Source organism: Eschscholzia californica, unplaced genomic scaffold, assembly GCF_041429995.1.
Source record: "Eschscholzia californica isolate CP2 unplaced genomic scaffold, dmEscCali1.0.p SCAF_2, whole genome shotgun sequence".
Taxonomy (NCBI): Eukaryota; Viridiplantae; Streptophyta; class Magnoliopsida; order Ranunculales; family Papaveraceae; genus Eschscholzia; species Eschscholzia californica.
The window spans coordinates 33,067,050-33,091,966 of NW_028238309.1; the positions used below are offsets into that span (position 1 = coordinate 33,067,050).

Consider the following 24,917-nt stretch of genomic DNA (forward strand, 5'->3'; position numbering starts at 1 on the left):
GATTTTTGGGCCGAACCGATCACCGTTCGACTCAGTTCGGCCGAAAAATTGAACAACCAAAAATCGGTCTGGTTTGGTCTCGACTTGAGTTTCTAGAAACCGCCCAAACCGAACCGACGGAACCCTAAGGAAAAATGAAATAATAATTTTGTAAAGTTAGAAAGTGTTAAACTAAAAAATAAAAAAGTTAGAAAGCCCCTAATCAAGTCTTCCACACTATTATCTGTACACCTTCCTAGTTGTTGTTGTCGGCTTCATCAACCATCTATTCAACTTGATTGAAAGGTTTTAAAGATAAGTCTTCACTAAATTTCTTTTTACCGCAACCTATTCTTAGTTAGTAACTTAAATTTTAGATTTTGTATTCGCACTTCTATATTTTTTTTTGTAATGGTAGAAAAGTACGAGAAGTTTTTAATTTTTATTCTCGGCATATGTGTATAATGGCGGAAAAGTACGATGGGTTCTTAATTTTTATTTTCGACATATGCAATGAAATGAATAACATTAGTTTACTATTTTCTCTAAATTGTGTTCGGTTAAACCGATCAATCGAACTCAATCAAACTGAACCAAACCGAGTCGAACTTTTTTGGCCAGTCGAATGATCGGGTCGACTTCGGCTGACGATTTAGTCAAACCACCACTTATTGGTTCGGCTTCGGCTCGAGCCAAAACTCAAAAAAACCGACCGCTGCTCATCCCTACCTCCAACTAGTCAAAGAAGATAGGCAATTTAGTCAACCATAATATACAACAATTTCCAAGTTTTTCATTTATTCACATAATATATCTGATTGTCCATATATCTGCCACCATAATAAATTGGGCATACATACAAGGGAGTTCTAGTCAGAAATAAAAAGTGGATGAGGGTGCATTAGGATTTTCAGAACAACAGGTTTTAGGTGGAAACAGAAGACGGAATCTTCTGGTTGGTTTCCATTCCCAGTAATCCTCTATATATCTTTTCATTTTTACAGTTGTTGGATTTCGTTATTTGGGTGATTTTGGTGCGAAAACACTTCTATTAGGGTTTTGAATAAATAATTTTTTTCAAATGAAGACTATCAAGTATCAACTGCTTTGTGGCTTCACTTGCTGCTTATTAGAGGCAAATGAATTTCGTCTCTTGCTGAAAACCTAGAAAATTAACTCAACCTATAGGTTTTACTGTTCTAGTTAAACATTAGGATGAATTCAGTGATTAATAATGGCGATGAGGAAGTCTTGACTAGGTTCCATTGGTTTGACTGATTATGCTTTCTGAAATTTATTATTTGCAACCTAGAGTTAAAATGTTGGATTGATAGAAGCAATGGTTGTGTTTGAACTAAATTGGCCAGGGGTATGGGAGTTTATGATGTGGTTCTGGTTGTATATTAGGAAGCTAATTTTTCAATAGTTTGTACTCCATCTTAATACCAGCATCTGTGCTTTTCTTTCATTACACTATTAGAAAACCATTTGAGATGACATGTCTCAGTGGTCCAACAGTCTAGCCTCCTATCAATCAATTTAATCTCCAATAAATTCTTGTAGTATATATTATACTAGGTACAACCCGCACCGTGAGTGCGGGCGATATATTTGAGCACACCTCCAAGCAGGCTTTCAACCAGTTATAATGTCCAAACTCCCAACTTCTCCATCTTCTCTTCGGAAGAAATCCGAAGCCCTTAATCTGCATTTAGTGGATCTAGGTGTTGAAGACTCACCAGGAGTGTAAATTATGACTTAGCAAACCTTAGGGACATGAATCATTGATGGCGCATGTCATAACACTTTTACTGGGAATTGAAGGAGAGTTGCTTAAGTTTGAGGTGAACTTTTCAAAACAAGAAATACTGTAGTGTTGTAGTGTATTTTATTCATATATATATTTTTCTCGTTTAAAAAAATACGGTAGCATAATACTTATGTAATAATCGTTTGCTTAGTTAGAGGAGAGTTTGATTAGATACTTTTTAGCTATGTTCATGTAACCATGTTCGATATTTAGTTTGCCTTTTCCATATTATTTCTAATTGGAGGTGTTAGAGTTTTTGACATATTTCGTTGATTGCTTAATTCCTGACTACTTCGATTATGATTAACAATACATTCAAAAGCTTATAGCTAATTGCATATGTTATTTAATGTGCAGTGACGATTTGTTCCTCTTAAGGGGATTGAACGCTCTATTTTGCATGGGTGTTGGGCTATTTGGTTTTCTTGTGTAAAAACTAGAATTATTAGCACGACCACAAGCGAACATTGGTATGACTAAGATCTCTACTATTCAGGTTCTTTATGGCCTGTGTAAGAAGACTTTTACACCATTTGGAATCCCTCCCCCTTCTTCTCAATCTATACAAAAGCTTTGCTCTCTTATGAGTATGATTCTAAATCTCTTATTATATGCAATTTTTCTTGAACCTCCACCCTCTTTTTGTTCGTTTCATTATGTTGTTGTGTGGGTTTGTTCCGATCAATTCTCAATATGTGAAAATGACTGGAATAGTCGTATAATTTGGTATGAACTCAGCCCTTATTCAAGGGTGCCTTAGACTACAAGGCTCCTCAGATTTTTAGTTATTTTACCTCCCAGAAATTGGCTTTTATGTCATAGCTTTTTTTATTGTTATTTGTTGTACCAAGATCTTGCCCGCTAGTTAGCTGTTTTTAGCTTCTAGCTAATAAAGATGAATGACAGAAGCAACCACTATAGGTGTATCAGAGACATCAAAAGAAATATTCTAGGGCTCAAATTCTTATTTGGCATGTCTTATATGAAGGGACCTTTACTAGATTTTTTTTGTTTCGGACTTCCAAAGATCTCATAACTTCTAAGTGTTCTGGCACATAAATGTTCAAAACTTTAAAGGTTTAGAAACTTTAAAGTTTGAAACTTTTAAAAGTCCGGGACATTAAAGTTTTTAATCATTAAGTTCGGAAACCTTTTTATTAAAAACTTTGAAAATCAGGAATTTTTTTGTTAAAATCAAATTATATTATTTCAAATCTTAGCCGTCCAAACTAATGTTTGATATTACAATGAACGTTATATTATTTTTAGAGCTAAACTTGATTTTAGAATGAAAGCTCAGGACGTTCCCATATTACTGGCTATAATATTCCAATAAATAAAATTTAATTTCTATGTACAAAGTATTATTTTAGAATTTAAGAAGAAAATAAAAAGGTAGGCTCCCAAAATAAATACTAAAAAACATAGACGTCTTCGACTCGCATAAAAAGAATTAAAAGTTAAAAAAAAAAAAAATTATAAGAGTTGGATGCTATGGAGACAAACAAATTATATTAGGAGTTCGAGGAGGGGGTGGGGGGAAGAGAGATTTGAGATAAGAAGAAATCAACAACATTAAAGAGATAAGAAAAAAAAACATTTTTAGGTACACCCAAAGTAGGAATTAAATATCCACCTGTTTAGGTGGATCTTTGAATTTGACTAATTTATGAGTAAATTTGTCTCGAAAAGTCCTTGGGCCAGATCTTTGATTAAAAGTTCTTAATTTTTCATAAAAAATGAATAACGCGTTCTTTTAAAATTTTTAAAAAAAGATCTGAACCAATAACACGAAATTTTAAAGTTCTTAAATAAAGGTCTGAACCAATAACACAAAACTTCGAAGCTCTTAAAAAAAGGCCGAAACCAATAACGCCAAACTTCAAAGGTCTTAGGAACTTTGAAGATCTGTTAAAAGGTCTGAACGAATAACCCCCACTTAGGGATCTTGAATAATGCGGGCCTAATCCAAATTTGCTCCACTTTCTTTACCATCTTTAATGTCTTATTATGTCTTTTAGTGTTATACTAGTGGTTATCTATCTTATAATACAATTGTTTTCTTCTTCAGTTCCCTTTCCTCTTTCTTGTCCTACATCACTAGGAATCAGCTTTTAGTTCCAAAATGCAATGACCCGGAGGGGAAGGGAAAGACTTTATCAAACCTGTTCTCTTTTTGTCTGAGAATGATGAAGGGATCGTGCTGGAGATGTACTCTTGAAAGTTGAAACAAAGCACCATCTGCCTCCATGGCTCAATTAGACTTACTATTGGAAAAACATAAATATTTGCATGTATGTAACTGCTACGTAGCGCCTAAGGTAGATACAGGGTAAGAGCATCTCCAATGCAAAACTTAAAAAAAACTCTATTTGGCTTATGTGTTGAGTCTCAATTGAGGTTCTCTTTCCTATGTGGCTAACTTGAGTGTCTCTAATTTAAGTCCTTCTCCAATGCAACACTCTAAAAAACTCAAATAGATACACATGTCACACATACATTTAATAGGAAAAAGTGGTTGAGAAATAAAGGCTTTCTATTGGTTCAAAAATTAAATTTGATGACTAGGACACTTAAGACTCTCAAAAGAGATCTCAAAAATAGAGTTTCTAGTTGAGATATCTTAGAACTTAGAGCATCTCCAGTGCAAAACTCAAAAGAAGCTCTAAAAATCTTATGTGTCGAGATTCAAATATCAATCTCTAATTTTTCTCTTTCCTATTTGTCAAGATTGAGTTCCTCTATAAGAATTACTTCTCCAATGCAACACTCTAAAACTCCAAAAATTAGTTATGTGGCATTCTTTTTTTCATTAAAATATATGAAAATGTTGAGTTGGCACTTAGAGATATCTCAAGAGGATACTCTAGAAATGGAGTGTCCTCTTGAGATATCTCCACTCCACCCTCGACACGTCATCTTTGAGATTTGAATTGAGTTTTGCATTGGAGAAGAATTTTAAGATAAAAACTCTAAAATTCCTACGTGGCACTCTGAGTTTCTAAGACTGAGTTTTGCATTGGAGATGCTCTTAATGCTTCCACATCATCTTAAGATCTCAATTGAGTTTTGCATTGGAGATGTTTTTTCTCAAAAAAAACTCTGAAGTCCAAGGTGGCACTTAAGATTTTAAGATTGAGTTTTGCATTGGAGATGCTCTAAAGGTGGCCTTGACCACTCCTGTTCCCTGACATTTTGGACATTGACCTAGGGGAAACAATGACTTTGATATGTTTACTAGAAGTACTTTGTAATGTTTAAACCCTAGTGAAGAAATTCCTTTGGACGAGTTGGTTAGAGACAGTGAAGGGACTACTAATGGATAATGGGCCTAGACTCCCAGCTCCAAATCAAATCCGTATCAAAAGCATTCATTTTTCCATGTATTAATATCTTTATTTGCATGTCACCAAGGACTCAAGGCTAATGGGTTATCTGGTTAACTAAGATAATTAAAAAATGGTTTATTTTGTTAACTATTTGCAGCATTGGTTTTAAATGGGAACAAATATCAGTTAAAAGTATTTTGCCCAAAACTCTCATGCCCAAATTCAGAAATACTTTCGTCATCCATTAAATGTTGGCAAGAAATAAAAATTTCATTAGTTTTGAGCGAGATAATTATTCATCTTTTTATTTTTATTTATTTTTAATAAAGTTTCACTCACGAAGTATGATGTTTAAAAAATGTAACGAATAATGAAATAAAAAATCGTCCAGACAAATAAAACAATATAATCTTAGCTAAATCTATAGCATTTTTAGCTTTTGACGTAGCAAGCATCAGTATCAAACTATCAATTAAGCTATGCACATCAGTTTCTTGTAATAAAACCCTGTGCAGGTGAAGAGTAGATTATGTTGCTCAACTTCTTTCACTATGTATCGAGTATAGCCGTATTTTTCTTGATCTATCATTCTCCATCAGAATTACGTGTGTAAATATGACTTATAGACGTCCTATGGTTTCTTTATTGATGCTTGTGTTATGCGTATTTTAAATTATTTTGTCCATTTATTCATGCAGAGTTAATTGGAAGCGAAGTGTAAATATACAAAGTTGTAAAATGTTATTAAAATAAAAAAAATCTAATCCAGCCCCACTAATATTTAATCCTGGCTATGTCCCTACCGCTACATGGCTTGTTCTTCCTATTTAGATTGTATTTCTTTTAGGGGGGAAATCATTTGCCAACATGGAATAGGAGAACAAGACCGTGGACATTACTTACACTACACTTTTGGCAAATCTTTGGACTTCGGTGTGCCAATTTTGCCTGATTTGTCGTTGATGATTTTTGCTCTTCAGATACTATTGCGCCTGTCGATGTCGGACTCAAAGAAGATAATGCCGAGGATGACAAGGGGCATGGATTTTTTGAACAAAACTTGTTCAACAGGGTGGGTCGGTGGGCACAACCTATTACATTTTTGGACCTACATGAATGTGATAGTTTTACAGTAAGTTACACAACTTCAGCTATAATGGTCTCTAGAAACCTGTTATTTTATACATTTACTGTTGTGAGAGTATTAAAGCAGCAGTCATCCTTGCACAGAAATTTATTTTGAACAGAGGCACGTGATTTATATCTATATGTTTTTTTGTTAGTTTTGCATACTTATTTGTTTTCATTTGTTCTTAATACAAGAAATTGTATATCCAATTAACACGTAATATGCCCTTATAGTGTAGGGAGTATTTCTTTCGTTTCACATAGCAATTTTACGTTTGATTTGCAGTCTACAGCTTATAGTGTTAGAAAGATTTGTATTAGCATGCTCTAAGGAACTTAGGATCATGTAATCCTGGTAGCGCTGTACGTATTTAATGAATAACGTAACTTAAATAATGTTTGACCTGTATAAGCTTAAAGGACTGTAAACAACCAGTAAGGTTGCAGGAACAAAGAAGACCTGGGTCACCAAACTCATTTTGGTTCTTAAGCAGTTGGTTGCTTGGTTAAATTTTTTCCTGAAGTCGTTAGGAATTTTCCAGGGGCCAAATACATTTTGAACTCAATTCGGCAAGATATAAGGGGGCCACTTATTTCTCTCCTAACACTTCTACATGTTTCTCTTGATCTCTATTTTCGTGCAGCTTAAACCTAATTTGCTTATGAGTGTTGGTTCGTAAACCCTGGTTCATAAAATGGGATTGCATTACTCTTTGGAGCTCAGGTGTTGATCGAAGTGGATATCTAATTGTGTCACCCCGTGTTGTATTTCTTGCCTAAATTGGGTGTTCAGATACTCATCTGAACTCGGATGCTCTTTTTGATTTGGCCACTCATTTGGACTCAGATAAAACTCTAGGTTAAACAACTGCTGTCTGAAATATAAGATGGTAGACCTAAAAATAAAAGATCACGAAAGATAAGTGAAGGACCTAATAACTATAAGAACAAAAGAAATGCACGGTCGAATCCTTGTACTAGCATTTCTGTGCTACATACTTAATAATTTGTACCAGTGTCTGAAACCAAGACCCACATCAGTTTCCATGTTAGATAGATACTTATAGTTTGAATATATGATCAGAACAGGAAAACCAAAAGCAATCGGAGCCTAGCACCTTAAAAGTATCCGGAATACAAGTATTTAGAAATTAGTTGCAGCTAGAACACAAGAAGTAAAGATATTTGTGCCTGAAGCAGTTTGTTGATGTGTCTCGGATGCAAGCCCTGGAAACAGTTTGAATAATCAACCAAAAGAAATCAATAATGTAAATTTTCTTCGCAGATGTGCATGTTCTGCTTGCCTACTTCATCAGTAATTCCACTACATGACCATCCAGAAATGACCGTTTTGAGCAAAGTACTTTATGGCTCCATGCATGTGAAAGCATATGACTGGGTTGAACCTGCCTGTATACGAAAAGTCTCTGGTGTTCCTGGTGCGTTTCTTACCTCGGTATGCTCTATTTCTTTCGTGCAACATTTTCTTGATTTTGAGGTAGCAGTGGTCCTTATTTAAAGGTAAAACCAGTATTTGTTCAGCTGAGCGGGTCAGAGATCATTACATCAGCACTATGACTGCTTGTTTTAGACCGTCCGCCGTCGTCATTTTGTTAGCTTCCAACACTAGGTGTATGTGGTCTTGTATAAGTGGCAACCCTTTTTAATCAGTACGTATATAATAAAATTGCGAGTCAGTATTCTTCTTAGTATCCTGAAACCATCCAAACCTGGTTTCTGATAGGTCTAATCACATACGTGTTCAGCAGAAAATAGTCCAAATACCCAGTTTCTTTATCTTTTTACCTTTTATATGAAGCTCAGATACATGAAATTGGTCTTGGTTGAACAAAGAAAGGCAATAGTTAGACATTTTATCATGGATAACGACAAACATATATAAAATCAGAACGAGGCCTTCATGTGTCTCACCCCAAAAAATACGCTTTTGCTCAAAGAATGCTACATATGAGCAGGCGTGTGAGAATAGTCCGACGTGAACCAAGAGAGTTCTCATGACGGTCGATGTAACATATACAACTAATAAACAGTCACTCATCATGACGGTCATAAAATTTAAGAATTGCTGAAATCACTCTTCTGAATTTCGATGTCCTTCGTTAGATATTCTTCCAAAACTCTGAGAGCCAAATGGTCTAATGGAATATTTGTTTTGGTGGCAGTTAGACTAGCGAAGTTGGTGGTGGACAAAGTTGTAACAGCACAATGTGGTGCATCTGCGTTGTATCCTAAGACTGGGGGTAATCTGCATTGTTTCACCGCTGTAACTCCATGTGCTGTGCTTGACGTCCTTGCTCCTCCCTACAGTGAAGCTTCCGGACGGGGATGTACTTATTACCATGATTACCCTTACTCCAGCTTCCGTAAGTACTCTACCCCGTTGATAAACTCATAAATCTAAGTAGCTTAGTTTCTGAATGACTATTTTTGTTATGAAACACTGTAGCAGCAGAAACAGTGGCAGAAATAAGTGAGGGGAAGGAAGAGGATTATGCATGGTTGAAGGAGATTGAAACACCCGATAATCTCTATATGCGCCAGGGTAGATATACTGGACCACCTATTCAAGCTTAGTGTCGATCTACTGATAATCCAGCAAACTCGTTCTCGTTGAGATATGTTGGTACCTTGTAATCGGAAGTAGTTGTAGTACTGCTGCTGCAATCAAGTGCGTCTTTGCATGAAAAGAAAAGGATACACACCCCTAGTTGTAGAATTTGAACAAGATATTTGTACTTCTGTCATGGAACTCTTAACTGTATTTATAACTTGTCCTCGTCTATGCTACTTCCTCATTTTGTGTATTGGCGTGAATTAACGGACCAGTAGTCCATCTCTATGAAAATTCAGTTTGCTTGACATATGAGACATTTAGATAAAAGATTCTAGGCATGTGAATGGATAAGTTGAATATCCATATGGATAATGCTACTCAAACTCCCAAAGTACAGAAGAAGTCCAGAAAGTAGGCACTTTGAGAGTCTAGGTTTTATTCAACTTTACCAAAGTAAATGTGATTTACATAATTTTTTGCCTTTCAACAAATAAAAAGTGCCTACTTTCTTGATTTCTTTTGTACTTGGGGAGTCCGAGTAGCAATTTGAAACAACAGTATGAAATTATGATAAATTAGACCATATGGTATAGTTAGTATTTTCAAACAACAGTATGAAATTATGATAAATTAGCATTTTGAAAAAGTTCCGCGACACATTTTATGAATTTAATACCGCTGATCTGATTATTTGTGAACAATTATAGTGCTACGAAATCAGAGAAATGATGCAGGTTTGCACCGAAAAGCCTCTCTTTCACTAAGCCGGACCTGAGGGCTCAGGGTAAGCCGTAAACCATGCATGGAGTGTTCGGGCAGTTTAGGTTTTAGAAATTGGAATTTCTTGGTTTAGCCTCTAATTGTGACATCTTGCCATCTTGGTGAAGTGATTAATACACTTGCCACTTAACCAGCCTGAGAGCATCTCCAATGGGACACTCTTACAAAAATTCTAAAAGGCCAGCGTTTTGGGGAAAGCTAAATAGTTTCCGGGTGTGAAATTTTAAAGGGAATATGTAAAATTTTGAAAATTTTCTGGGGAAATATATTTTACGGGGAAATTTTCCACCTCACCTCTCTCTCACCACCTCACCTCTTCTCTCTCTCTCCTCCATCTCATCTCTTCTCTCTGCCACCTCATCTTCTTGCCACTTCATCATCTTCACCGACAAAGGTCGCCGCCCAGCAAACTTTCCGGCCGGCGACCTTCAAACAAAAAAAATAAAAAAGTTTTTTTTTTATTTCATCTCTCCTCTCTCTCTCTAAACTCCGGCGAAGGGGGTTTCCCTTCGCCGGAGTTCGTCCGGCAGACCTTTAAGGTCTGCTCGAACAGACCTTCCGGACGAACTCCGGCGAAGGGAAACCCCCTTCGCCGGAGTTTAGAGAGAGAGAGAGGAGATGAAATTTTTTTTTTTTTTAGAGAGAGGAGAGATGAAATAAAAAAAAACTTTTTTATTTTTTTTGTTTGAAGGTCGCCGGCCGGAAATTGACCGGCCGGTGACCTTTGCTGGTGAAGTGGCAAGAAGATGAGGGGGCAGAGAGAAGAGATGAGATGGAGGAGAGAGAGAAGAGGTGAGGTGGAGAGAGAGGTGAGGTGGAGGGAAGCGAGGTGGATGTTTTTATTTCCCTCTAACAATTTACAAAATAAAATTGTCAAACAAAATTGACCAATTTTTGACCAAGTCTTCACACCCCGGAAACTATTTAGCTTTCCCCAAAGCGCTGGCCATTCTAAAATCTAGTCGTTAAGTGCCAAATAAAGATTCTCTGACACTCTAACAAACACTCTAAAAGTCCTAGTTGTTAAGGGCCAATAGAGATTTTCTTTCCTAAATGTCAATATAGAGACACTCCAATTTTTGTTGGTCTCCAATGGAGATCTCTAAAGTGTCTAACTTAATACACATGTCCTTCTTCAATTCAATTAGTGTTGTCTAAAAGGTCGGCCCGGGTCGGCTCGGCCCGGGCCTGTACAGGCCAGGCCCTTTACCGGGCCGGACCTAGCCAACCCGGGTTGGAGTAGTCTCAGATCGGGCCTTAACCCGGGCTGGCTATACAGGGCCCAGCCCGGGATCAGGTATATATCCAGTCCGGGCCGGGCCGGATCATCCCGTGTTTTTGGGGTTTTTTTTTTAAAAAAAAAAAACAAAATTTGAAGATATTGTTTATTTTGAAATATATAAATCAATAGTTTATGAACGATATTTCTTCTCTAACTTAAAATTACCTAAATTTTTTAAATTCTTTAACTTAAAATGAAAAGATTTTCTAAACTTACATAAGATACAAATATTTAGTAAGAATCTAGATATTTCTTCTCTAACTTTAAAGTACCTAAATTTTTTACATTCTTTAACTTTTAAAAGAAAAGATTTTCTAAACTAACATAAGATATAAATCTTTAGTAAGAATCTAGATATTTCTTCTCAAACTTAAAACTTACCGAAATTGGTTTATATTCTCTAACTTAAAAAGAACAGATTTCTAAATTTACATAAGATATAAATCTTTAGTAAAAAACTAGATATTTCTTCTCTAACTTAAAACTTACCAAAATTTATTGTTAGATAAGATTTTGTAAAGCTAACTAAAATTTATTCTTGAAAGTAAGTTATTTTATATTTTCTAAATAAGATATAAGTACTTAATAGGAATATAAATGTTTAAAGCGATGAAGGAAAAAAAGAAAAGAATAAAGAAAAAAAATATCTACCAGGCCGAAGCCGGGTTTTTAACGGGCCGGGCCTAGCCCGTCGGGCCCAGAATAGAGGCCCAGCCGTGCCTGGAATAAAACCCGGGCTGACCTGGCCTGTTTTCCGTATGGACCAGGCCGGGCCTAGCCCGTCGGGCCCAGAATAGAGGCCCAGCCCGTGCCCGGAATAAAACCCGGGTTGACCTGACCCGTTTTCCGTATGGGCCAGACCGGGCCTGGCCTGTACGGAACGGGCCGGGCTCAATCCGGGTAGGCCCGGCCTTTATAACAACACTAAATTCAATAGATAAAAAGTAGTTGAAAAGTAAGATTTTTTATTGGTTAAAATTTAAAAGTAACACTTAGAGAGTATCAAGTAGACACTCTCATTTTAGAGTTTCTCTCTCTAGACACTTTATAATAAATGTGTCCACCTCATATTAGAGTGTCTAATAAAGTGTTCTATTAGAGATGATTTTTTAACAAAAACTCCAAAAAGTCTATGTGGCACTCTAAGTGTTAGAGATTGAGTGTCCCATTGGAGATGCTCTTAGGTGTCAATATAGAGACACTCTAGATTTTTTTGATCTCCAATGGAGATCTCTAAAATCTCTCTACTTGATACACATGTCACTCTTAAATTGAATATGGAAAAAATAGTTGAAAAGAAAAAGTTTCTATTGGTTAAATTTTAAAGTGACACTTAGAGAGTCTCAAAGAGACGCTCTAGTTTTAGAGTTTCTCTCTCTAGACACTCTATAATAAATGTGTTCACTTCATAATAGAGTGTCTAACAAAGTGTTCCATTGGAGATAGTTTTTTAACAAAAACTCCAAAAAATCATATGTGGCACTCTAAGTGTTAGAGATTGAGTGTCCCATTGGAGATGCTCTAAATTTCATTTTCCGGGGGAGTTCAAATAGTTAATGAACAAACATTTTCAAATAATTTGGTCTAGTCGGCCTAAATACGAAATATTTAAGATTATGCCATAACTGCCCTTCGGTCAAAAGAGGAAAACCCAACAAAAACAATTGAAATTTCTTTATGTTTGGTTTGATTATATTTCATTGTTTTTACGTTTGATAATTTATTCTTATTCCTACATTCTTGAAGCAGATCATTTGTTCGACATATTGGAATCCTTTTTTTCAGTGTATCTGAATCAACAATCGAGTTTTCCCTAGAATGTCCGATCAAAACCTTCTTTTTTATAGTCTCTTTTAATAAAATTTATTAAGGTGTATTTGAATATTGATGAAATTATTTGTTTTGTCCTTCGATAATTCTGAACTGCTCGTATTCTAAAAGTTTATAGTCACGTGGAAAGTTCACGACGAAGTATTATGAAGCTTCGTAACGTTACCTAAAGCTTAAACAGGTGGTATGAAAGCTTAAAAATTGCACTATGAAGCGTTCCTAATCTATTAGGAAGTTCCATACATGAACTTAGAAAATGTATGAATTCTGGTCTTGGGAGAATTTCATGCGAAACACCATAACAGCCTAGAAGAAGAAAACTTTAGTTTGTCTTTTTAACAAAAAAAAAAAAAAACAAGTGATCTAATGGGACTCAGAAACTAATATAGTAAAAAATATTAGCAACCATTTTAGTAGGCGAATTAAATTGGGTGGAGACGTATTTAAAAAAACTAGTAACCATTTTAGGAACATCAAACTTACAATGCATGAGAAATAATCAAGTACAACAAAAATAATCATCGACAAGTGTCAAAAAGTAACGACCGTCGGAATTGAAACGTAACGACAGTCGGAATTGAAAAGTAACGACAGTCGGAATTGAAAAGGGCCCCTATAAATCGGCGTGAATAACTCTTTCCCCATAAATCGGCATGAATAATCTCAAAAGAGTTAGAAGAAACAGAATAATTAATGGAAAAAGGTAAAACACAAAGAGGCACTCTTGAGAGAGAGAGAGAGGGAGAAAGAGAGGGGTGACGTGGTTTCATGGAGTTGTCATCTCCAGGTTTTATTGGTGGTATTAGCAAGATTGATGTTGCTGTTGCTTCTATTGGGGTAAGCGATTTTGATCGTGGATTTCAATCGTTAAGCCTAAAGTTAGGGTGGGAGGTTATGGTTCGGGTGGAGGATCATGTGGATGTGGTGGTTCTGGAGTTGGTTTGGGAGATCATGGATCTGGGTATGGGGCTGGTGGTGGACAAGGTGGTGGTGCTGGTTATGGGGCTGGTGGTACACATGGAGGAGGGATTGGTGGAGGAAGAGCAGGATATGGTGCTGGAGGTGAGCATGGAGGTGGTTATGGTGCTGGAAGTGGTACTGGTGCCGACGGAGGATATGGTGCTGGTGCAGAGCATGGTGGTGGTTTGGGAGGTGGAGGCGGAAGCGGTGGTGGTGAAGGTAGTGGTGATGGTTCTGGTGGTGCTCATGGTGGTGGTTATGGTGCTAGGAGTGGAGCTGGTGGTGGTGCTGCTGGCGGTTATGATGCTGGTGGAGAGCATGGGGGTGGTGTTGGTGGCGGCAGCGGCGGTGGTGCTGGTGGAGTTGCTGGTGGTGGTGCCGGTGGAGTTGCTGGTAGTGCTGTCGGTGGAGTTGCTGGTGGTGGTTGTGGTGCGGGAAGTGGTGGTGGTGCACGTCAGAGAAGGTTCGAATCTGTGGTTGTGGGAAAGCATGGTTAACGAGAAGGGAGTATATGTCTGGGCACATGGAATGGGAGCAGGGGAGAACAGCGACAATTCCATCCGCTTTCCGGCGGCTAGTTCAGATGAAGGATGGGCTTCTCTGAATCATCTTATGTGTGACGTCATTCAGGGGAACATGATGTGGACAGGAAAGGGGGATGGTGAAAAGGTGAGATGTGTCCTGGCACAGTCTCCCACATATATCCCATCCTATGCAAGGCATGGGGGACAGAGGGTCACTTCGCAGAGGTCGGTGTCGTGTCTGAGTTGTCCTGGGGTTCTAAGTTTTTGATGTATTCTCTTTATGAGTATTGCTTGAGTTGAGGGCTTGATGTGTAGTCGATGGCGGAGAGGTGGTAGCGGGTTTTGTAGGAGTGGTTGGCTATTTTGTGTAGTCTTTCCGAAGTTTCAGTGGGTGGCGTTGCGCGTGGGTATAGGGTAACCCCAGCCAGGGCTTAGGGTTAGGATTAGGGGGGTTCCTCTGTGGGCTTAGCCCGATGTCACCCTCCTCGGACGGTAGGGATGGGTATGTTAGTTGTCTTGGTGCCCCCTTCTTTGGTGGATCGAGTCCGGGGGTTTGACATGTCCTTACCCCCGTTTTTTTGCTTCGTTTGGGCTCTGGTGGATGTTTGTATAATTTTTTTTTTATATATTAATTCAAATCGTTCGAAAAAAAAGGGAAAAGGTAAACGAATCTGTTTAGAACGGGGACAAACATCGCACGAGATTTTATTAATAATTGAAAAAGAAGAAACACATGGAATCATAGATATAAAATATTTAAAGCGAAAATTGAAGGGTAGCCTAAACGCCAATGCCAAACATCGTTAGAAACATTACTAGAACTAGAAAACTTGAAATTGGAAAAACATTCGGCTCCGTGCGAAGGAAGTAAAAACTATCATGAAGACTACCACGTCCAAGAGTCAGAGTCAACAAAACGATAAAATGGAGAGAAGAAGATATTTCAGAGACAGAAATAAGATTAAATTGAAAAGATGGTATATGAAGAACACCTTTCAAAAAAAATGTGACCGAGCCAATGTGGAGGACTTGAACACGTGAGCCAACAGATAATTTAACAAAGTAGTTAGGTGGTGCTAAAGAATAATGGGAAAAACGTGTAAGGGCCGAACAAATATGTTTGGCGGCTCCCGAATCGATACCCCAAGGAGACTTTAAAAAAGACGTAGCTGTGAGGTTGATATGTGGTGATGGGGGTGCCTGTAGACATGGCTAAAGTAGATTGCTTCTGTTAGTCCAAAAACGTTAGAAGGGACGGGTACTGGTATGGAGTCAACGATGTTGCTAAAGGCACCGCGCCACCATTGGGCTCATTGGTGACCGAGGAAGCGAGGGGGTCAGACCGGTTCCTTGTTCATCCACATGGGCTGGGCTGAGTTGGGAACCCGTGAAGATGGTGACACGTCGACATCAAATGGTCATGGGTCTTGCAATGATCACAGTATGGTTTAGGTCGTTTGGGCCTTGGTTTATCTGAACAATCAAACCGAGAATGGCCTCCATGGTTGAAACCGACAATAAGAGTGGCAGCCTCAGAGGTGAAGTTGGTGGAGGAGATAATACTTTGTTGAACTTCCTCTTGTTTAACAAGTGCATGAATGCACAAGATTGATGGGAAGGGTCCATTAACAAGATTTGGCTCCGAATCACTGAGAATCAGTTGTGTAGACCTTGGAGAAATTTCATTGCTTGATCTTGATCGGAGCGGTCAATAATGGATTTGACATGTCCACATATGCAAGGATCCACAGTCATTAAAGACTACAACTCATCTTGAAGGAACTTGAGGTTGGTGAAATATATATAGAGACGTCAGAACCCTCTTGCTTGAGGGAGGAAATGACTCTTTTAAGTTGGAAAACTTTAGTAGCATTAGTTTGATAAAATCGATCGTGGAGATTTTTCCAAACATCAGAAGCATTCTCATCATAAAGGATGGAAGACCGAAGAGATAGGTCAGCGAGTTAATAAGCCAACTCGAAACTAAATCATTAATGCATCTTTCCCATAGATGCAAATCATTGGGGTTGATGGGTTTTGAATTTGTCCCATCAACGAAGCCAAGTTTTCCTTTGGCTCTTAGACCCTTTGTCATTCCTCGAGACCACCAGGAATAGTTACCACCAGTGAGAAGAGGAGTCACTAAAAAAGTAGTGGGAGATTCATCTGCACAATAAAAGGACTGGTAGAATTGGTCATAGTAGGTGCATTAGTCTCAAAAGAAATATCGGTAGTAGTCATTAGGGATTAAAAAATTGGCTCTTATATATACTATGTGAAGAGGTATTGACCTCTTGATTAATGAAGGAAGAGCGGATCGAGAGGGAGAGAGAGAGTAGCTGAGAGATAGAGTAAGAGAGATGAAGGAGATGTCCTTCGACCAAAGGGCAATGCGAGCAATTTGTTGTATTGGACAATTGATGAAGAAGATCATCAAAGTCCGTACGATTTAGGGATCGTAATGTTTAGCTAGAAACCAACTACGAGCGTCAAATCGCTAGATGATTCGCGACTAACTTCGTCATCCTACATCAGGTTACACCAAAGAGTGTTGATTTCATCAGAAGATATGACTAGAGGGATGAGACATAAAAGTATGGATTGGATCCATAAATATGTCCAAAAGACATAAACAAAGATAGCAAAAGCCCAAAAAAGGGGTAATAGGTCGGGCTTAAGACCCGGCCAAAGGTGGGTCGACCAAGGCATGGCCGACCATGCTATAGGGGTCGGCCAAGCCCAACCCAATAAGAGGGCATATATCTTCGTCCACCCTATTAGGGTTTCCCAGATGAGTTAGATGATTAACTCATCTGGGAAATCCCAATCCGAATAGGATTCAGTTACCTGTTTGTGTGGCCATTAAGGAATCCTTGTCCGAATAGGATGCAGACTCCTAGGGATCTATTTAAGGGCATCTTTAGAACATAAACAAGTGGTGGAAAATTCTCAGAGAGATTTCTATCTTTACAACACTAAGTAAAGATAGAAATAGAGAATAGTTCTCAGTTTTCTATCTAGTCTAAAGGAGTTCTTCGTATAATTGCCGGGAAGTTCTAGCTAATTTGAAAAGCGGGAGACCAAGTCGATTGCTCGGGTGTCTCAAGTAGATGAGCTATAATTGGAGCCTTTGGTCTTCGAGAAAGCAATCAATCAAGCCTGTGGAAATTATCGATTAAGGTAAATCTCTAGACCGCTTAGTTCATATTTAGCTTATGCATGAGGTCCTGGGGATACTAGTGTTAGACATTAGATGTTTGACATTCCGATTAGAACACTAGGAGACACCATAACCCAACAGTGGCGTTCGAACCTCTATTCAAACAATTCTATCTATCAATCTTAAGTTCGAATCTAATTCGTTCTAGCCAAAGATAGTTTCATGCAAACGGTTGTGATACCACTGTAGGGTTTTACATGTATCTAATACATATCTTACTAGTGTTGGTAGCGGAATCTCAAACATCTAATGTTTAACACTAAGTTATCCAGGATCCATACATGAACTAACTATGAACTGGAAGGAAGAAGAATACCTTTAATCGCTATCCCACGAACTGAATTCCGACTAGTATTCGGAAGATAAAGAGCTTCAAGTGGAGCTCCTCTACTTGAGACACCGAATTGTATAACTCGAACTCCCTTATTTCAGACAGTTAGGACCTTCTTGAAGGTTGAGATGAAGAAATGCTTCTTCTAGACTTGATAGATAGAATAAGAACTTTTTCTCTAAAACCCTCTCTCTCCAATAGTTGTGTGAAGAAAATGATTTTCATCAGAGAAAATTCCACACCTCTTCTGAACTTATAATGGGGCTTTATATAGGCATTACCTTAGTAGAGTCTCACTCAAATAAGGAATCCTAAAAGTCCCTCAGAAAAGATAAGTACAAGTTAGTGTTTAAACTAACTAAGACTCTTAATATGGGGAAAACCCTAATTAGGGTTTCCTCTAGGTGTGTCCGGCCAGAGTAGCTCTTAATGGGCATACTCTGCCCGGCACACCCCCTTAATAAGGTCGGCTAGGGATCTCCCCTTAAGGGAATTCCTTGTTGCCCCCTTAAAGTGGGTTTTTGCCTTTTCAGACTTCTCTTTCGAGCCCGATATTTTCTATCTATTAGACTGGATCCTATCCATCTATATACTAGTTACCATTAGTCTATTCTCATTGTTCAAGTTACCAATTCTTATGTGTAATCCGTTCGAGGATCCGGTCTATGTTAGCAGCGGATAACCAAAGTGATCCAACAATCGTAAGCGGCTTCTAGCTAAGCATTACGACTCCTAATGAGCCAAATCGTACGCATTGCCATCTTGGTCGAAGGACATTCCTTTGGAAGGATATACCTTCAGACTCCAAGGACATATATCCTTCAATCGGAACAGATCTCTATGGAAAAGATACACTTACTGTATGTTCGGGAGCAACAAGGATGAGGTAGATGGTGATAACTGTATCGTGGCGATAACTTCCTGGTCGTAAGTGAGTCTTGCAGCAAAGTTCTGGTCGTAAATAGATCAAACAGTAAGTTTCTAATCGTAAGTGCATACTTTCGTCATCCAACCCTTTAGCGATAAGATTGCTAAGAGAGAGGTAGGTTGGATCCTATGTATGGATTATGGTGTCACCTAGCTCTTATTTGCGGGTGTTGAGTCATCTAGCTCTTATCTCTCGAATTCTTAGACTATAGGTTAGAGACTTCGAGAGGGTAGAAAGCTATGGCAAATGAATACTCAAGAAGAATCGAGAATAAAGAAGATAAGTCTAGCATAGAGTGCTATTGTCGAATGCTTGATGCTCTATTCGTAGGCGTTCCCCTCTATTTATAGTGTTAGAGGTGGGGACAGATTGATGATGACCAGCTAGGTATGGGGGTATTTACTCCGTAACGGTAGTTAGTATGAGGTAATATTGGGATAAGGATCATATGGTTGATCCGTTTATGCGACGTTTCGACATCACAAATGATCTGGTGGATTGATTAGCAGATACGCGCTAAAATATCTTCGAAGAAGGCTAAGATGTTACCACGTGTATGCGATAAGGTACTAGCTGGCAACGTATATCTTTGCGAAGTAAATACGAGACACGCGACAACTCTCTAGCCGTGGGATATCTCAGTACTCGTAGGTGGCTATATTGTGACATGTGCCGCGTATGCCTTACATCGAGGCAGGTATGGATTTAGCGGCTAGGGTGTGTGGGCAGTGAGTTTGATCATTATCGGGCCTTGTTATGGGTCTTATTATTGACACCTAGCCTATTGTCGTGCCTCGTGGATTTTATCCTTACGAAGCGGTTGTACTCTTATTTTACAAGCACCTCATTGGACGAATATTTGCCAATACAATAGTGTGTTTAGATGAAAGATTCATGAGTTCAAATTATTTTATTGGTTTGTTTGGTAACTAGTAAGTATCCAAGATTTACAATTGTACAATTTACTTATTTTTAAATGCATAGTTTAAGTTATTTTTTTTAAAACCCGTTTCCTCGAAAAAGCGGCCCTTTTTTCCGAAAACTTTTTCCTCAGAAGGTTTTTTCCCCCCTGAAAACCATTTTTAAGAAAATGTTTTTTTACATAAACAATTTTTTCACGAAAACCTTTTTTTCCTCACAAACTTTTTCCTTCAAGGAAAACCGTTTTTTTTTTCACGAAAACAGTTTTTCACGACAATCGTTTTCTTCACGAACACTATTTTTTCACGACAATCGCTTTTTTTTTTACGAAACTGTTTTTCCCGAGAAAACTGATTTTTTTTCACAAAACTGTTTTTTCCGGAGAAAACCGTTTTTTTTAAGAAAATGTTTTTGTAGAAAACCATTTATTTCAAGAAAATGATTTCTGAAAATAATAAACAGTTTCCGTGAATAAATGTTTTCGATAAAAAAAGCAGCTTTTATGAAGAAAAAAAAATTTTGAGAGAAAAAACGGTTTTTCGAAGAAAAAAAGGTTTTCGGGAAATATACGGTTTTTCGAAAAAAAACGATCTCTGAGAAAAAATAAAAGGTTTTTGAAAAAAAAAACCGCTTTCGTGAAAAAAATGATTTCGAAAAGGGTTATTTCCCAAATGGCCTCCAACTTTGTGACGTGGTTTCTGCCTAGCCCCCTACTTTGTCAAAAATACTCAGATGGCCCGTTTTTGAGTTTCCGTTATACCTCCGTTAACCAGTCATCATTTCTCTCTCCTTCATTTCATCACCTCTTTCTGCCATCTCATCTTCTCGCCACCTCATCGCCTTCTCCAGCGAAGGTCGTCGACCGACGACCTTCAAACATAAAAACTTAAGTTGTTTTCCTCTCTCCTCTCTCTCTCTAAAAAAACTTAGAGAGAGATAGGAGAAAGGAAAAAAATGGCCGGCCGACAAGTTTCGTCGGAGAAGACGATGAGGTGGCGAGAAGATGAGGTGACAGAAAGAGGTGATGAGATGGAGGAGAGAGAAATAATGACTGGTTAACGGAGTTATAACGGAAACTCAAAAAGGGGGCCATCTGGGTATTTTTGACAAAGTAGGGGGCTAGGCAGGAAGCTGGTCACAAAGTTAGGGGCTATTTGGAAAATAACCCTTTCGAAAAAAAACATTTTCGGCAAAAATGGTTTTTAAAAAAAAAATAGTTTTCGGTAAAAAACTGTTATCGGGCAAAAAAAAGTGTTTTTAAAGAAATACTTCTTTTGTTCGATTTTTAATTTAAAATTTGGACTTAATAACCCAAATCTTAGGGGGTAGGGTTGGATTTTGGTCCAGTATTGGACTTAGGATTCAAGAGTTTTTGGATTCTTGGTAGCCAAACAGACCAAAGAATATTTAGACCTATCAGATCCCATTTTTGGTAGGAATCTTACTTAGAAATTCTGCATCCTAACGCACCATTGATACAAACTCAAAAGACTAAAAGGGAGTTTTAAAGGCATGTAAGCCTAGAAGGCTAGAATTGTTAGAGGCGCCTCTCTCAAGGCAAATTTGAGGAAAAATGGGAGGAGAGAAGGCGCCTTTAACACCTATTGGGTTGGTTTTTAAACTTCCCACTACTGAATTGGCCCTTATAGTTAATGGATGTGGGTCAATCAAGTTGGCCAGTCCAAGCCTGTCAATGGATATCCGAATATTCGACAACCGAATCGTATTCGTTTTTTTGGTAAAAATCTAAAATCTAGGATATCGAAAACGGATTCGAATATTCCTTATCGGATATTTGCTTATAGGATACGAATTCAGATACACCAATATCCGTATCCAATAAGTAATATATAAAAATAATAAAAATATAAATTTTATTAATAATAATATATAAAATGGATGGTTGAGATTTATTATTCATATCTAATGGTTAAAAACTTTATAATAATTTATTTTGTTTTGGATATCGAATATTATCCATATCAGTTAATATTATCGAGGCAGATTTGAATATTGATTTATAATATTCGTCGGATAATTATCGGATATAGATTTGTATGTATCGATATCTGATAAGCTACCTTTTACAGCCCTCGCTAGTGAGTATCAAAAATGTTAATGATAATTCTAATGTTTTGTTCGAGGAAACTGCATTGTTTTATTTCCTCAAGTGACACATTTAGGTTATGCATTTGTTTGTGTCGAATATTCGGGTAGTTTAGATCTAGTTTTGAACTTGTGATAAAGAAGGGAGGTTTCAATCTGAGTTGTCGATCATTAGTGGTGCTGATGTTGAAAATTGGCTCCCGGTTAAATCAACATGAAAAAGGGAGTTGATGCATGACAGCTGATGAGACATGAAAATGTCCCATCCGAATCTCTTAATTCGGGTTAGTTAGTCAATTCCGAGCAATTACTCTGATGATTTGTTTGTTTCTCTTAGAGCATCTCCAATGGGAAACTCTTACAAACACTCTAAAAATCCTGGTTGTCAAGGGCTAATAGAGATTCTCTTTCTTAAATGTCAATATAGAGACACTCTAATTGTTGTTGGTCTCCAATGGAGATCTCTAAAGTGCCTATACTTAATACACATGTCCTTCTTCAATTAAATAGATAAAAAGTAGTTGAAAAACAAGATTTTCTATTGGTTGAAAATTAAAAGTAACACTTAGAGAGTCTCAAATAGACACTCTCATTTTAGAATTTCTCTCTCTAGACACTCTATAATAAATGTGTCCACCTCATATTAGAGTGTCTAATAAAGTGTTCCATTGGAGATGATTTTTTAACAAAAACTCCAAAAAGTCTATGTGGCACTCTAAGTGTTAGAGATTGAGTGTCCCATTAGAGATGCTCTTACTCAAGTATCTTCTACGAGATTAAGCTCGAAAAACGGATAAAATCGAGAAAATGACACACGAGGGGCATCTTGGTCTTTTGGAGATAAGGGTAGTCTTGTTATTTGGCCAATGTTGATATTCTGATGAGAAGTAGAGTTGAAAACGAAGCCAACGTCGAAAACGGGAGTCGAATCGGGGTTCAGATGAGAAAATTATAGCAAGTCAAAGTTGAAGTCAAGTCAGTTGACCAAAGTCAGAATTGATCTCTCTGTAACACGTGGCGTGCAGACGTAAACAGATCAGACGGTTGCAAGGCCAGGTGGGCTTATTTCGGTTAGATGCGGGTGTTAAACGGGATATCCTCCGAAATCTGATTCGTTGTGAAGCGGAGCAAGCTAACATAATAGTCCGGAGAGATCCAGCAGCCAATTCAGTTCTGTGACATGTGGACTGATCTGAAGCTGCATCTTACCACTATTCACTCGCCCGCGAAACACTAAATCACTCTCATGACCGTTACCAGCAACACTCGGTTGCTCCCCAAAATTCTTGGGATTTCTCTTATTCTCTAACGTGAATGTGAGAGATAAAAGAGTGGAGAGAGAGAAGAGAAAATATCAAACCAAGATGGAAATAAAAGATTCGAAAATCGAAAGATAGAGAGAGAGTCATTCGGGGTAAAAAAAAAAGCAGAGAAGGAAACTTTGATTGAATGAAGAAAGATTGGATTAAGGAAAGCTGGAGATTTTGTTTAACATGGAAAGATCATAGGAGGATTCGGTTTAGAGAGAGAGAAAGAGAGATTTTTTTTCCTTCTCTGATTTTAAAACCGAGAAAGGAAAGCAAGAGGGAAGGCTTGGCTGATCCTATAAAACAGAACAGAGAGTTATTTCATCGATCATCTCCTCACAGCTAACATCAGAGATCTCTTGGTTGGGAAAGAAACTGAGAGAAAAAGGCTATCACCATTATCATTTATTTTTCAATTTCTTCTTCTTGATTTCTGTTTTCTTTGTGAGAGAGAAACAGAGTCATTGTAGAGTGATTGTAGAGAGATATAGAGAGAAACAGAAAGAGTTGTTGAAGAGAGAGAGAGAGAGAAATTCAATAAAATCTGAAGTTACTATCTTTGTCTTCTTCTTCTACTGTGTTTCTGATTTTTGTGAGAGATATCAAGAAATAGAGAGTTATAGAGAGAGAAAGGAACAGTTTATAAGAAGAGAAAGAGAGTTTTCAGAAAGTCGAGGGAGAAAAAAAAGTTGGAGAAGACGAGAAAATCAGTGGGAAAATCATTCTCCAACAGGGAAATCGATTCTAAGAAGACGAGAATATCGACTTCCCTTAGGGTCTGTTTGGTCTGTTTTCTTGGAAAATAGTAAATACAGAAGGAAAATACTTCCTTTAGGGTCTATTTGGTTGTAAATCAGCAAGAAATTTAATTCTCTTTACTCTCTCACTTATATAAGTCTAAATATTTATCTCTTTCAGCATGAGTAGCTAATTTTCTTTGATCTAGGGTTAGGATGATACTTTGTTATGCATGAAAAATGACCTCTTTATCACATGATTATCTTTGAGGTGCCTAATCGTTTGATTTATTAATTTTCTAGTATTCAAATTGCGACATTTTGCTTTACTATCTATGCTTCAGATTTGATGTATTATATTTGGGTTGTTTACCATTTCTAGTTCATGCTCATTAGTTGATAGATAGTTATTGTGAGTTAGTGTTTGATTGAAGGAGTTTGTGATTGAGAAATTGATTTTAATTAGAAATTATCTTCCGAGGTTATCAAATCTTGAGTAATTAGAAAGATGTGAGTGATTAGGTCATGATCTATGCATGTTATGGTGGATTCCGAAACCCCAGGTTCACTCCTCATAAGTTTTACACAAATTATATTTTCGTTGTTTTTATCAAGTTTGTTATTTTTATTATTTTATCAAAAAATCCAATTTCGAAGAAAATCCAAATTACTTATAGGATCAGAATAGATTGACTTAGTCTCTGAGGAACGAACCGGTCTTACCGGGAAATTACAACTTGACACCCGTGCACTTGCGGGTGTAGACCTATTTAGGAAACTTTCTAGGCCCATCAACATCCTCCATTACGATGGTATATTCTGTTTGAAGAGGAGAGATTCCTCTGTTCAGGTCTGCTTCTCTGCTCTGCTCTCTGCTCTGCTCCTTTGCTCCAGCTCCTTTGTTCCAGCTCCTCGCTCATGTTCGTCTGTTCCCGAGGGGGGAAAACCTGCAAAGGGTTCGAAAACCGCTCCGACGCTAAAGACAGTCAGGGTGCTCTTTGCAGTAAAAGAATGAATATTGATCGATCCTTTTGGGGGCGAGTTGTGAGAACTCTGAGTATGGGGTGATCTTTTCGGGGTGAAGAGATCGTGTCCTGTGAAGGACGAAGTGGGGGGCCTTTTATAGGCGAAGTTAAACCGACTGTGATTAGTGTCGGTGGTGAGGCGGTG

At 37.8% G+C, this 24,917-nt stretch overlaps 1 protein-coding gene across 5 annotated transcripts; it reads left to right on the top strand.

Moving 5' to 3' along the window:
• Positions 1-784: 784 nt before the first annotated feature.
• LOC147557459 (2-aminoethanethiol dioxygenase, putative (DUF1637)) lies at positions 785-9,128 on the top strand. 5 transcript variants are annotated; one of them, XM_086658307.1, is made up of 6 exons: positions 785-934; positions 2,147-2,376; positions 6,099-6,250; positions 7,532-7,685; positions 8,430-8,630; positions 8,714-9,128. In XM_086658307.1, exons 2-6 carry the CDS (start codon positions 2,262-2,264, stop codon positions 8,839-8,841), a joined length of 750 nt encoding a protein of 249 aa, XP_086514433.1. In that variant the 5' UTR covers positions 785-934; positions 2,147-2,261; the 3' UTR covers positions 8,842-9,128. The 5 variants fall into 5 exon arrangements, with proteins under 5 accessions (XP_086514433.1, XP_086514436.1, XP_086514437.1 ...); XM_086658310.1 differs by having other exon boundaries at positions 806-934; positions 8,717-9,128; XM_086658311.1 differs by having other exon boundaries at positions 826-951; positions 8,717-9,128.
• Positions 9,129-24,917: the final 15,789 nt, after the last annotated feature.